The 15,053-nt window shown below is 34.5% G+C and overlaps 2 protein-coding genes across 4 annotated transcripts; one reads left to right on the top strand and one right to left on the bottom strand.

The window, feature by feature from the left end:
* Positions 1 to 214: 214 nt before the first annotated feature.
* Positions 215 to 3,729, bottom strand: LOC122602748 (elongation factor 1-alpha-like). 3 transcript variants are annotated; one of them, XR_006324390.1, is made up of 4 exons: positions 3,591 to 3,729; positions 2,564 to 3,040; positions 1,286 to 2,463; positions 215 to 557 (listed from the first exon to the last, which is right to left on the bottom strand). XR_006324390.1 is itself a non-coding variant. In XM_043775340.1 (4 exons), the coding sequence occupies exons 2-3, from the start codon at positions 3,020 to 3,022 to the stop codon at positions 1,606 to 1,608; spliced, it is 1,317 nt and encodes a 438-aa protein (XP_043631275.1). In that variant the 5' UTR covers positions 3,023 to 3,040; positions 3,591 to 3,729; the 3' UTR covers positions 215 to 557; positions 1,603 to 1,605. The 3 variants fall into 3 exon arrangements, 2 of the variants coding, with proteins under 2 accessions (XP_043631275.1, XP_043631274.1); XM_043775340.1 differs by having other exon boundaries at positions 1,603 to 2,463; XM_043775339.1 differs by having other exon boundaries at positions 1,600 to 2,463.
* Positions 3,730 to 12,736: 9,007 nt separating this feature from the next.
* Positions 12,737 to 14,685, top strand: LOC122604745 (type I inositol polyphosphate 5-phosphatase 8-like). Its single transcript, XM_043777615.1, has 4 exons — positions 12,737 to 13,362; positions 13,799 to 14,062; positions 14,273 to 14,462; positions 14,572 to 14,685. The coding sequence occupies exons 1-4, from the start codon at positions 12,737 to 12,739 to the stop codon at positions 14,683 to 14,685; spliced, it is 1,194 nt and encodes a 397-aa protein (XP_043633550.1).
* Positions 14,686 to 15,053: the final 368 nt, after the last annotated feature.

Raw genomic sequence — 15,053 nt, forward strand, 5'->3', positions numbered from 1 at the left:
GATATGCATACATAATCTGATTTAGTGTGATTCTCCTGTAATAATATGGTAACATTCCTTTTCAAAGAGTGGTTATGTTCTTCTCAAGAACAATTTACAAGTTATGCTACCAAGTTTCACTCTCTCTGATGATTTAGGAAATCATGGACACTAGCTTACTTCAGGTATACTATCTAACGTTTTTTTTTTTCCACAAAAGAGGGTGTACCTCATTAATTCTAGTAATCACATACTTTTATACACACAAAAAACAACTTTCTCTGTGATGACATGCCCATCATTTACAAATCCAAATTCCCACTTAAAACTATACATCAAACCAATCCATATAAACTGCTAAATATTCTAGACAACTAATGCTAAGTAACCCCCTGATACATAATCAAAAACTCTTTTGTGCAACAATGCGCAACACAAAAGCCACTTGCAATGTCAAATCACCAATTCCTGAACACCAAGCATTGCCTTTGCTTTTCGAATACCTGCACAGCCTTTATCTGCCCAATAACCTCCTTTCAAAATCGCATTCAATTGTCATACACAAACTGCACATCTACCTGCACGAAATAAATCAACAAAAGCTAGCTTAATTCCCACTTAGTCTTCAGCTCTTCATAAGTACTGCAACTATCTAACACACTTTTGCTTTGAACTAATTTTTGAAATCAATTTTATCGAGAATTAAGACTCAAGTACCTTTCCAACAAAATATTACTCATCTTCTGTGCTCTTGCAGAGTTACGGTTGGTTTATTTTGATGTTTTAAAAATAGTGTATCTTATGCGCACAAGCTGTCTTGCCTGCGTGTTTTAATGAAAACACTCGCAACAACCCAAAACCAATTTCTAATAGTTCCATTAGTTAACTCAGCATAACATACACAGATACACTAGGTTATGTCCCGTGTTAACAACGGGTTCTATAAGATGATTACATGAAAATGAATATTTTAAATAAACAACTAATATCAAGGTCAACAAGTATCATATTGTGATACATTCATATATGTAACATATATCTGATCTTATATATGAATTTATGATAGCATGTAAAAAGTAAATGATACTTACTATTCAAAAAGCAAAAAAAAAAAATTTTTTTTAAATGTAAAAAGTAAATATTGTATTGAATCTTATTTTGTCAGCAAACAAAAGGAAAAAATAAAAAATAGTATGACATTTGAAATCTTACAAATATGTAAAAGGTTAGTTAAGAATTAAGATAATTAGATATTACAGTCAAGGGTATGGTAATTAGATAAAATTGAATAAGAAAGAAGAGTTACCATGTTTTTGGTACTTTCATGATTTTTGAAGTTAGGTGGAGTTATACTTGTTGTAACCAGAGTTTACATGTAATCAAAATACAACCCCAACGCCTATCAAGCACTAATGTCCTACAGTAAACAAGGAAGCTACTTGATTAGTTAATATCATTTTTATTTTTTTTTGAAGGCACTAATATCCTACGGCACTAATATCCTACAGTACTATAACAACTTCAGAACCACCATACCCACAAGCCCAAACCCATAAAGTTAAAAACATAACAAAATAGTTTAAAGCTTAAACTCAGTTTCAAGCTATTCATTGAACAAACCACCATTCATCCGGTTGGATCCTTCTTATCCACACTCCTAATCACGCCCACAGCAACAGTCTGCCTCAAGTCTCTCACAGCAAACCGACCCAATGGAGGATACTCAGAGAAAGTCTCAACCACCATCGGCTTTGTTGGAATCATCTTCACCATTCCAGCTTCACCATTTTTCAAAAACTCTGGCTCTGCCTCCAGCTCTTTACAAGACATGGACCTCCGATCAATCTTGCTCAATAGCTCAGCAAACTTAACAGTAATATGGGAAGCATGGCAATCAAGCACCGGTGCATATCCCTTTCTAATCTGACCCGGGTGGTTCATGATGATGACGTGAGAAGTAAAACTAGCAGCCTCCTTTGCAGGGTCATCCTTAGAGTTTGAAGCAACGTGCCCCCGTTTAAGATCCTTCACAACAACATTTTTAACATTGAAACCAACATTGTCTCCTGGCAATGCCTCAAGCAGTGCTTCCTTGTGCATCTGAATAGAGTCGACTTCAGTTGTCAAGCCACTTGGGCCAAAAGTGACCATCATCCCTTGCTTCATCACACCAGTTTCAACACGCCCAACAGGCACGGTACCAATACCACCAATGTGGTAAACATCATGAATTGGAAGGCGGAGAGGCTTGTCGCATGGTCTTTTTGGCTCATTGATCCGGTCAAGGGCTTCAAGTAGAGTTGGCCCCTCGTACCAGTTTAGTTGAGGTGACCTCTTAGTCATGTTCTCGCCCTCAAGACCAGAAATTGGGACAAATGGGACTTTTGTAGGGTTGTATCCGTATTTCACCAAGTAGAAAGCCAAATCTTTGACAATTTCATCATACCGAAATTTAGAGTATTTTTCAGGTGTAGTGGCATCCATCTGCAAAACAACATATAACAAAGCTAGTTAACATTCAAGATATAACCTACAACTATCTTCAATTGCATGAAGGGAATTTTTTTCTTATAAAAAAAGGTACCTTGTTGCAGCAGCAGATCATTTGCTTGACACCAAGTGTGAATGCAAGCAAAATATGTTCACGAGTCTGCCCAGTGGTAATTCCTATTTCAAAATTAGGAATGGTTGAGTCAACGATCAGAAGGGCACAGTCAGCCTGGGAGGTTCCAGTGATCATGTTCTTCAGATAGTCACGATGCCCAGGAGTGTCAACGACAGTGCAGTAATAGTTAGTGGTCTCAAATTTACAGATTGAATTGTCAATAGTTTTATTTTTTTCACGCTCTGCCTTGAGCTTGTCCAACACCCAAGCATATTTGGATGATACTTTGTCCATCTCAGCAGCCTCTTTCTCAAGCCCATCAATCACGCTCTTGTCAATTCCACCTAGCTTGTACATCAAGTGGCCTGTGGTGGTTGACTTCCCAGAATCGACATCTCCAATGACCACAATGTTGACACGAGCCTTTTCTTTACCCATGATAAATAAGCTGGCTGGCTGACATTATGATCATAATTCAATGTCAGATAAACGTAGTTAAACAGTATGTATTAATACAAGAAAAACTTAACACTCATACATGATAACAAAATAAAGCAATGCATAAAAGTACTAAAAAAACCATCATAAGCAAGAATTAGGTTCAAACAAAAAAGTAAACTTTATAGTTTATATCCACACTAGAACAAAGTCAATTCGAAATAATAATTCCGTAACTAAATGAATCCAATAAACAAACAGATGCAGTAATTACATATAATGGCTTCCAGTTTTTAGATATACAAAACTAAAATTCAAATCCATAACATCTGGTAATCCTATAGTAAATATACAAAACATGATAGTTAAAATTCCAATAGACAATAAAACAAAAAAATCGTAAACGACTTTTCGGTTATCTGTTTTTAACTTCGGTTTCCATCCAGCAATTACATACAATGGCTTCCAGCTTTTAGATACGGAAACATACAAAATTAAAAATTAGAAATTGTTTATTGATATAAAAAATAAAAATAAAAAGGAAGGAGAAATTATCAACGAAAACTACCTTAAAATCGTTTGTTATAAATTAGGTTGAGGGAACCAGCCGGCCACCGTACACAGATGAAAGTGGGGGAAAGACGACTGAATATTTTGACTGCAGTTAAAAACCCTAAAAATTCACCTCCTCTTTCTTTGATCATGCCCCTAAATTCGATTTTCTAAATTTGGACTCGTTTTTTTTTTTTTTTCGTACTCGTATCGTGAATCATGAGAAACATAAAATCAAAATTTATATATCAAAAAATATAACTTAAACATACCTTTATTAATGATCTTATGATATTTACAGTATTAACCAGTTATAGTACCTGTGCGTTGTCGCGGGATACGCTTTCTACACGAAAAAAGTAAAATTCGTAACCATGTGAAAGTTCTTTAATGAAAACATGAGAACCCAAAAATTCAGTGGTAAGAAAATAAAAACGAAAACTTTGATGTAGGACAAATGTAAAAACGTTATGTATATAAAAAGACGAATAAAAATAGTCAAAACCAAATGTTTAAAAGTAAAATCGTAACCAGGTGAAAGTTATTTGATGATAACATGAGAACCCAAAAATTTAGTGTCAAGAAAATAAAACCGAAAACTTTAATGTGGGGCAAAAGTTACAAGATTGAAAACTTGTACATTCCACGCATAACGTACTTGTACATTCATATAGTTTTTAAGTATATTATATATGAGAATCCAAACATTTAGTGTCAAGAAAATAAAAATGAAACTTTGATGTGGGGCAAATTTAAAAACGTTATATATAAAAAAAAAATTGGATGAAAATAGTCAAACCAAATGTTTACAAAGTAAAATCGTAACCATGCGAAAGTTATTTGGTGAAAACATGAGAACCCAAAAAATCAGTGTCAATAAAATAAAAACGAAAACTTTGATGTGGGAAAACTTTAAAACGTTGTGTGAAAGTTGTTTGATGAGAACCTAAAATTTTAGTGTCACAAAAATGAAAACGAGAATTTTGATGTGGGATAAAAGTTAAAAAAATAGAAATTTTAAAAGTCAAAACGAAATTTGGGGAAAGTTGTTTGATGAATATATAAATACCTAAAAGTTTAGTGTCACGAAAATGAAAGCGGAAACTTTGATGTGGGATAAAAGTTTTAAAAAATAGAAATTTTAAGGGTTAAAACGAAATTTGGTTAAATTTTAGGGGGTTAAAACGAAATTTAGTTAAAAATTAGTATGTGTTTTAAGTACTTGTACATTTCACGCATAAAATACTTGTACATTTACATAGGTTTTTAGTATATATATAATTTCTTTTAATAATTTTATATTATCATATATATTTTTTAAATACAGATTAAACATTCATTAATAATTAATTCACTGTACTTCCCATCATAGCTCAGTGGTTGAGCATCAGTTTTATATGCTGGAGGTCTCGAGTTCGAGACATGGGAAAGACATCCGAAAAGGAATTTCACATAAAAGTCCAGGTTTATATCCTGCAGGGGGCAGGGTTTTATCCCAATTAAATGTCGTGCCACATTCAGACGGTTTAGTTGGAAGTTTCTCTTCCTACTAAGTATTGAGGGAGAGGGGCTCTCTAACACGGATCCGGTTAAGACAACGTAAGCTAGATCCCTGTTGCGAGCAAATGATCCACACCTGTCAAAAAATTATTTTTTTTTTATCGAGCTGTTACCGTATCAAACCGATACATACCGTATTGGACTTTATCGTATTGTATTGAACCGAGTCAAAATCAGGTTTAAGAAACTAAACGAGCCATTACTTTTTCTTTGAGTTTTAATGTGACACGTAAGAAATTTATTGTGTATCGTACGTTACTAATAGTTATGTTAGGGGGTGTTTGGTTTAGTTTATTTATCTATAATCTATAATGTCTATATATATCTTCAATAATCTATAATAATCTATAATATCTATAATTTACAAAATAAAGCAACTACTCTTTTTTAAAATCTCAATTAAGAAATTGAATACTTAAATATCCATCTCCGTTATTCACGCTACCTTCTTTAAAATAAATTATTTTTTCGCCCCACCGTCACTACCACCATTACCGCCGCAAGGGACCAGTTACACTAACTAAGAAGGATTTAATGTGAGTCGACTCGAGTTTGTGAATTGCTGACTATTTATATTATATATATATATATGGTTTATCCAATGCTTTGCTCATAATTAGAAATGGTATTTATCAATAATACGCATATATGGTTTATCCAATGCTTTGCTCATAATTAGAAATGGTATTTATCAATAATACGCATGTACACTATGCATATCTCTGCCCTAGAGAATTTGTAATGGTTCACAATTTCACATCACCATACGTATAATTAAGGATGTGCATGGTCCAGATTTGACGGTTTTAACTAAGAATTTCGTCCAAACCAATAATAACGGTTTAATGTTTTTTCAAACCAAACCGTCCAAATTAGTGTCTTAAACCAAACCAACCAAAACCAATTAAACCGGTTTGGTTTGGCCGGTTTATCTTTTATAAATATATAAATAAAATCATGTGCTTATAGCTAACTAACATACTAAGATATAGTGAAATTATATTTTCTTCATGTCACAACTATTAAGTATTTGATATGTATACTTGTAAGATATAAAACAATATCATGATATAATTAATACGATGACATATTTACTTGAGTAGAAATATAAAGTTATGTTTATAACTACATATTTTTAATCCAATTGTCCGGTTTGGTTTAAATGGTTGGTTCAATCTTTAAGACCGCAAACCAAACCGTAAGAACGGTTTATTGGGAGAAAAAACCGTCGGTTTAAATTTTTGATGTCAAACCAACCAAACCGTACAATTGGTTTGATCTAACTCGTTTTATTGGTTTCGACCAAACCATACACATCCCTACGTATAATGACATATCCTCAATAACAAAATTTAATCATAACTATTTAACATAGAAGGAAGCTAATGTGGTTTTTCTCTTAAGTCTTAACCAAATATCCTTCTCAAACAAACCTATTAATGACATAATGTTTTTAATTGCATTTTTTTCAATACGACAGTCGAAACTCCGTAACACGCGGTCAAAATTTACTAGTTATATATTTATACTCTAATGACGTTAAGCTAATTTTTAGTTATATGTTTCATTACAGCACATACATATACTCAAACACATATAAATATAAATAATGTAGTAACACAAACAGGTTAATGTAGTAGTAATAGAATAACGGCTATACATAAAGGAATCAACAGGCAAAAATATCGAGCAGCTTTCTGTTTTAGTGGGTACAAACTCTCAAAAAGAGACCCATATACACAGCGATCTACATCAAAACCCCAATATCAGACTTCTCTGGTCTAATATTAGAAGAAAAACCTAACTTGTCTGGGTTTCAATGTATGCAACACGTATAGTACTAACTCTATAAGAACGTGCATAAACGACGATGATGAACCAGATACACAATTTGCAATAAAACTTACAAATTTTACTAGCCAAAAGCAAATCAAGATGAAGCTAATCATGAGCACGTGTCATTGCCAAAAGAACAATCCATATCATGGTTGTAACTAATAACCCGCAATGGAAACACATATAAGTCTTTACAGATCTTTCTGTAACCCCAAAAGGAAAAACATTAAATTGCCATTGTTACGTACGTGTGGCAGGTAATTGTAACTAGTAACCCGCAATGGAAACTCATCTATCCATTTACTAAATCAGTCATATTTCGGCTCCATCTACAAAATACTCTATAACCCAAACTACAAACCACCCCCGTCATTTTTATAGTTAGTTAGCAAAAGTTAAGTAATATTTTCATGTAGTCATAGAACAGGGGTGGCAAAAATGTATCAATCACTCACTGCTACCACCAAACTCCACGGCAACAGGTTGAGAGGCAAAATATCCATGACCATCAGAGGCCACAGCATAATCCGAATTCCTTGTTTTGGCATATACGAGTAACAGATTAAGCCAGTCTGGTGCCTCCTGGTGTGCTTCGTTCATAAGCTCCAAAAGTGCTTTAGCAATGCATGAATTCTTATCATTGAAAAAAGCCGTTGCTAATCCAGATTTACCTGCACGGCCTGTCCTCCCAATTATATGAACATCAATGTCACGCGGCAAATCAAAACCAATCACATGAGTAACCCGAGGGGTATCCAGCGCTCTAGAAGCAACATCAATAGCAACTAGTATTGGAGCAACAGGAAGTTTAAATGATCTCAATGCTTGTTCCCTTTCCTATAGAGATTCAACACAAAAAATCAATGTAATATATGTTCAATTCGATTGCAAGTAAAAGTAGCAAGATAGACCATCCAGGTGCGGTAAAAACGTTCAGGTTGCAATGGGTCGTTTTATACATAAGGAAAAACTTGTGATATGTTACCATGACTCATTATTTGCATGTGAACATGATATTCAAATTTTTACAAACAGAAACTTGATATTAAACTAAAATAATAGAAAGATTATATGAACTAACAGATACACTTTAGGTACTTTGTGATCGACCCATTTGACACTGATAATTATAAGCCAACTCGACCCATTAAATGTATGTAAATGAGTCAATATCTCCACTTGTAAAATGTCAAATAAAGACATATATTAAAAAAAAGGGATCTTACACTTCGCACTTTGTCACCATGAATAGCAATGGCAGGGAACCCCATCCTGTGTAGCCAACGTTTTAACAAATCTGCATTTCTCTTTGTCTCCACAAAAATTGAAGTCGAGGCATTCTGAATCAATACACAACAAGAAAACCAGTGCAAATCTAACAAAAACCAAAGAAAGCAAACTAAAAGAGAGATGAATTGAGTGGTGTATCTACCTTTCCAAGATATCCGTTAGCTTTCTGTTCATAAGGAAGATTTCTTAAGTATTCATGACTCTGCATATCCTCAACAAACACCACTGTTTGGATGATGAGATCAGTAGCGGAACCAACTCTTTCAAAGGATAGAAAGATGTAGTTTGAAAGAAAGTCAGATGCAAGCCTCTGCAATTTAACAAAAACATGATTACAACGTATATGTTAACATAATTAGTCAAACCATATCCCACTCAAAGCTTTGTAGCTACATATATGTTAACATAATTAGTCAAACCTAATCCAAATAGACAAAGTAAGTTATGCTTAAATATAAAATAAAGATTTTAGGTTGCTAATGTCTAACCTGATTATATCTGGTCCACCATCATAAGTAACAGCAACTTCAACACCAGTTGGGCAACAGAACTTTTTAACATCAAAGTGACACACTATCTGATCCGCGGGTCGTTTCTTCCCGACAGGTTTCTGGGTTGACCCGCTACCTTGAGGTCCATGACCCGAAGCACTGCCCTTTGCTTTTCTACCTGACCCATGACCGGTTGGTTTGTCAGCTGACCCACGATGTGCTGGGTTTTGACCCGCGCTGGGCCCCTCGTCCGGTTCCACCCCTGGGTTTCTCTGATACACAAACCTTCCGGTACTGTCAAAATCTTGTTCTTCCACGCATTTTATGCATATAAGCTGTTCTGCCGCCACACCCCTGGTGTCTGGATTCTCAAAAAGTGTTTTATCTAGCCTTTTCACATCTTGGTCATATGATTTATACAATATGGACCCCTTCCTAACTTCCCTTGCATGCTTCGAATATCTACCCCAATCGTTAATTAGATCGGTAAACTTTGCATCAAGTTTTATTGTCCTGTAAAGTTGAAAATTCTCATGAAACAGGTTTCCAATCGGCAGAAATCTTCCCCCTTCGCAAACTAAAATCATAAATTCTACCACCTGTTCCTTCTTATAATCTCCGGATGGTTGAGGTGTTGGCGGATTTCTCAAAGACGTGATCGCATTGGTAACAGTTCGATATCCAAATTTACGAACATTTAGTTTGAGATCAGGATACGACGAGATCACATTCATGGCGACTGAGTCCTTGAGGTACCTTGTTTCATTCTCTTTCCGGAACTCATGGACCGCGTTTTCATAACGCGTCCCATTGATTAAACAAAGGCAGAAGCCTATGATATAAAGATCACAGGCTCTGATTTTTAACCTAACACGACAAGTTCGGTAGAGCAGGTCGACGTTAACAAGCTCATCGCGTCTTAACAATCTTCTTATTTTACCAATAGGACGTGACCTAGTCAACCCCCTAAATTGGGCGTAAAAATCGTTTAGCTTCCCTCTACCACTTTCCAAATCATACACAAAATACTGTACGTGTGGCATCATCATATGGGTCTATATTGGCATCCATTTAGAAGAAGAAAACGAAAGGAACAAGATGAGTATTTATAAGCCTCATTACAACTGAGATTTATGAACGCTGTAGTTGAATTTCACCCAGCCACTTGCTTTTTTCACTCAAATATAAAAGCCACACTTTGGCGCCAAGCTTGAGGGAATGGTAAGAATAGAGATGGGTAAAATACGACGACGTACTACTGAATCACTACGTTTCAAAAGCTTCTCATTACTGACGCCTCAATCTAAACTACGAGTAATATACACAAACTTCTATATCTATATAACCTAATTTAGCCCTTCTTTATGGACAAGCTGGAAAAGGTTTGTCACATTTTCACGACCCCCCCCCCCCCCCCCCCCCCCTGAATTTGTTTCACTATTTTGTTTTGTCTTCTAGCAGGTTTTCGCTTGACTGATTTTCTTTCTTGTTCAAAAAGGAAAACATTTAGCCCTTCCACGTAGACATTTTACCTTTCGAGTTTTACTAAAAATTTTAAAAAATCAACATTTCTCTTACATATATTCTCTTATCTAAATCTTAATTAATTGCTAATAATTAGTACGTACAATGTCCGCATTCTTAGGTCGATGACGAGTTAGAAATTTTTGTAAAGTATCTGAATCTTAATTAATGCTAATAATTACTACAATGTCCGCATTAATACTTCTTAGGTTGATGACAATAATAAAAGGAAAATTGATCCTTAAACAAAAAAAGAAAATTCAGCCGTACGCAAAATGTACAACAAACATATAACTTACTGTACAACTTGTAATGCATAAAAATTTGTGTACAATCAAAATATTTTGTGTACTTATATTATACTCAATAAAAAGTATAATGTCATTTATTATATGTCTATATTTCTCTCCCTTATATTCGTAAAGTCGTAATACATATTATCTTCATCCCTGTTAAGCACACAAGGAATGCAAATATTTAAAAGGAAAAATACTGAGATATCTTACAAAATTTATCTATCTAACTTTTAAAATAACAACATTATCATCTTTTACATTAATTATATTTATATTAATAACTGACACTACGCGTCGTTACCATCACCGCTATATATTGTCTTCGCCACCGCCAACACCACCCGTCTTCATTGTCGTAGCTACCACCATTACTAGTCGACAACACTATATATATATATCAGCAAATATGCACGAGTTTTCCTCTTTATCTTTTGGAAAGAAAAGAAGATTATTTAAATAGTACTTGTAATTATAGGTTAAGAGTTTTACCAATAATAATAAATAAATCTGGTATGTTATAGGCTTACTCATTAAGACATGTATGAATTTTTTAAAGTCTTGGATTTCATCTCAGGCATGCGTGTAATTTAGGAGTAAGAGTAGATTAGAATGGCGTTATTAATAAATAAAAATGAGCAAGTTTCTTTAACAAATTAAGTTAATACATGGAACAACTCAAGGCAACTTATATATTAACTTAATTTGTTAAAGATACTTCTCATTTGGTAACTTTTTTGCCACCAATTCAATGTTTATTACTGATTTACTTCAAGCCTAAATGCATCTAATAAATTCTCATGGACATCTACTAACCTTCGCATATCTAGACTATGTAGTGTACATCCAGGAGTCCAATGCCGTCATAATTTCACTTTTATAAATGTATTTAGAGCTTAATTATAACATGGGAAGCTGATGAATCTATAGATTTTGGAGTTGCCCTAAATACTCAACAAGAAAATTATCTAAAGAAGTTTGCGGAAAATGGAAAACGGTGTTAATAAAAAAATATGGTACTATACTGTATATGTGTGAATTTGGGTTGATGGGCATGGGTTGACCCATGGACTAACCAATTTCCTATTTTCCTATATTTCTAGTTTACTTACCATAATTAGCATCGAACATTCCATTTAACCGAATCACGAACACATTTTTATTTAAAAGCGATCATTACATTATATATGCATCTTGAACACGATAAAATCGCAAATAAACTCAATCATATATATTACTTGATTAATATTAACTAGTTAGTCAACGTACACAAAATTAACGGGTCAGTTTCACAAATGCTACATAGATACTGTATGTAGAAGTAAGTATTGATATTAATTTAATGAAACCGGATAATTAAACAAGGATACAACTAGTAATATGTTTGACCATTATATTACTTGTCACTTGGTATCATCGCTAAAATGCATCTTATGCTGTTGGCTAATTGCCTTGAGATTTTCCCAAGGTGTTCTTATATTCGTCTGTTTTTGTTTGAGTCTTTAGCTTTTTATGCCGGCGTTTGACACATTATCTCCAACCCCATTTCAAAAAATTCTATCAAACCTTTAAATAAGTAGGCTACTCCCATCATACCAATTTACAAACTTAGAATTAATCATCCTTAGCATATATATATGGATACAAGCATCACCAGGCATGGATACTACTACAAACCTCATATGAAAACGTTCGGCCGTTGGTTTTCTAATAAGCACAAGAACAAATCTCGGTCGTCTCTTTTCAAAGAGCTTGGAGGTTATTATAAACCATGTTACAGATGTTACATGAAGCTAATATTATTATGATTATTTTCTTTTCCTTTTAACATGGTTTCCAGAGTTCCTTGGAGTTAAAGTTACCCGAATAGCTTTTTGCAGATGAGTCTGGAGATGAATACGAGGATGATGGCTCGTTCATGTCATCAGAGATGGATCCTTGCATTTCAATCAATGAATTGAGGTAATTAGCCATCATTGAATTGTATTTTTTAATCAGCTAATGCAACATCCTTGTCATTTTTTACTAACATTGAATTGTATTTTTTTTTTAATCAGCTAATGCAACATACTTGTGATTTTTTACTTAAGTATGCAAGTTGTCTAGAAGAATCCTAAGTTTGTTGCGTTAAATGGTTAAAAGAATACGTTGCATACATCTGTAAGAAAATGAATTCTATGTTACCTTTGCCCATAACATTACTGCTCTTTGAGAGATTTCAAGAAATCATACCGCTGAAAGCTAAAAACGTCATTGGAGGAGAAGATCTAACTGCAGCGACGAACTGGAACCTACTTATAGGACAAATACTGAACGATAGATGTGCATGCCGATGGATAACACCAATGCTGGATCCGCTCATAAGTGAGGACTATAACTATTTGGATAATGTGTCAGGTGGAATATCAACAGCAAGCCTAGAAGAAGACGAAGAAGAAGGGCTTAATCACTGTGGAAGGTACACACTAATAGCAAGCAAGAAGATGGTTGGAGTGTTCATAAGTGTATGGATAAACACATCATTGTTCAAGAGGTACAGCACATCGAGTGTAAAAGTGAGTGTTGTAGCTTGTGGGGCTATGGGTTATTTGGGAAACAAAGGTTCGGTGGCTGTTAGCATGTCAATTGAAAGAACTAGCTTTTGTTTTATTGCTGCTCATCTGGCTTCTGGAGAGAAGAAAGGGGATGAAGGGAGGAGAAATCAACAAGTTTCTGAGATTTTCAAGCGAACAACTTTTCCTCGACACTTTCGAGATAAATGCATTCCTCGGCCTCTTACAATTCTAGGACATGAGTAAGTAGTCTGCCTATTTGAATATGTTGACCCGTTAATTTAAGAATCGAATGATTTGGGTCAAGATTATATCTCTTATGAGTCAAATATGTTAAAAATGGTCAAAAATTAGACAAATGAGACACGGGTCAAAATTCGCCCAAAGTGTACTTTTGATGCCTACAACTTCTAAATCATTTTATTCCAGAAAGTTATAGTACTATTGAAATTGTATAGCTTATTTTGTCATATTTGACACCATAAATATAAAACTAAAAGTAAAATGGAAGGAGAGTGTTGCAGGTTAACCCACTTTCCCCAGCCGGTTTAAAAACCCTGCCAAACTTTACCAGTTTTGACCCATTACCCAACCCGACCATTTTACCACCTCTGTGTGGATGCTTTTCTTTTTGAAATATATGATTATATGACAGCAATTATATTTTTTGTGAAACAGCCAAATATTTTGGTTCGGAGACCTCAATTACAGGTTATACCTGGAGAATGATTTAGCTAGGGAGCTGATAAAGAAGCAAGATTGGACAGCACTTCAAGAGTTTGATCAATTACGACAAGAGCTGGGAAATGGTGGAGTGTTTCAAGGGTGGAGAGAAGGAAACATAGAATTTGCACCTACTTATAAGTATTCCAAATATAATAGGAATCGGTACTCTGGTACACAACCTAGCAGAGCAGGAGAAAAGCAAAGGACACCAGCATGGTATGCACATCTACTCTATTCTGCATTAATATCTTCCTAATAGAAGTGGAAATTTTGATTCAATTACATTTGAATGTTCCGATTTGGCTATGTTGTTTCTTTAGCCATTCAGATTTGTCAATTAGATCAAGAGCAAACATTGAACAAGTGCAGTTTTGTCAAACTGGTTTTACAAAGACAACTTTTTGGATTGTGTTTTGCATACAACAGGTGTGACAGGATCTTATGGTATGGAAAAGGAGTAAAGCAACATTCTTATTTCCGTAGTGAGAGCAAGTTCTCAGATCACAGGCCAGTATCTGCTCTTTTCTCCACACAGATTGAAGTCATCAAGTCAGGTGAAGCAACAGTGGTTTCGCTCCAACCTGATGTACCCACTACGGTTTCCTCTAAACATACTGTAAGTGCTCTATCTGGCTCCTGTTATAACTTTTCTTTATCTGTGAAAACCTAAATAAATGATTACTTATTTACTTGATGATTTTGAAAAATGATGTTCCATGGAGCAGGAACAAGAGATATGTAACATAGAGGCTTCACCAACATTGATTTCGCTAAATACCAAAGAGTTAGACGCGTCACCATTAGACAAAAAAGGTTGCAGAAGAAGCAAAAGGTTGTGATACAAAGTTCACGAATTAGATATAGTGTCATGATCAAACATTATTTGGCTCAATCTTTTATTCTTTCACCATACTGTGTCTACAACTCGTATTCTCTAACTTTTTACTCCTTTCAAGTTTCAATATATACTAGATGTATAGTATGAACAGCTTTTGAATGTGCCACATGTCTGAAGATGACTACATTCTCAAAACTTAAGTGAGATATGAAATTCGTATACTCGAAAATGTATTGTTTAACGCACAAAAAACATAGTTTATATCCATGTTATGAAGGCAAGATCATTTGATCATATGCAACATTTACTTATTATGTCTATGCTTAATTGTAGACAAGGATCAAAGATGCTAAAGGCTAATGCTCGTGG

Source organism: Erigeron canadensis, chromosome 6 (genome assembly GCF_010389155.1).
Source record: "Erigeron canadensis isolate Cc75 chromosome 6, C_canadensis_v1, whole genome shotgun sequence".
In the NCBI taxonomy this organism is placed as follows: domain Eukaryota; kingdom Viridiplantae; phylum Streptophyta; class Magnoliopsida; order Asterales; family Asteraceae; genus Erigeron; species Erigeron canadensis.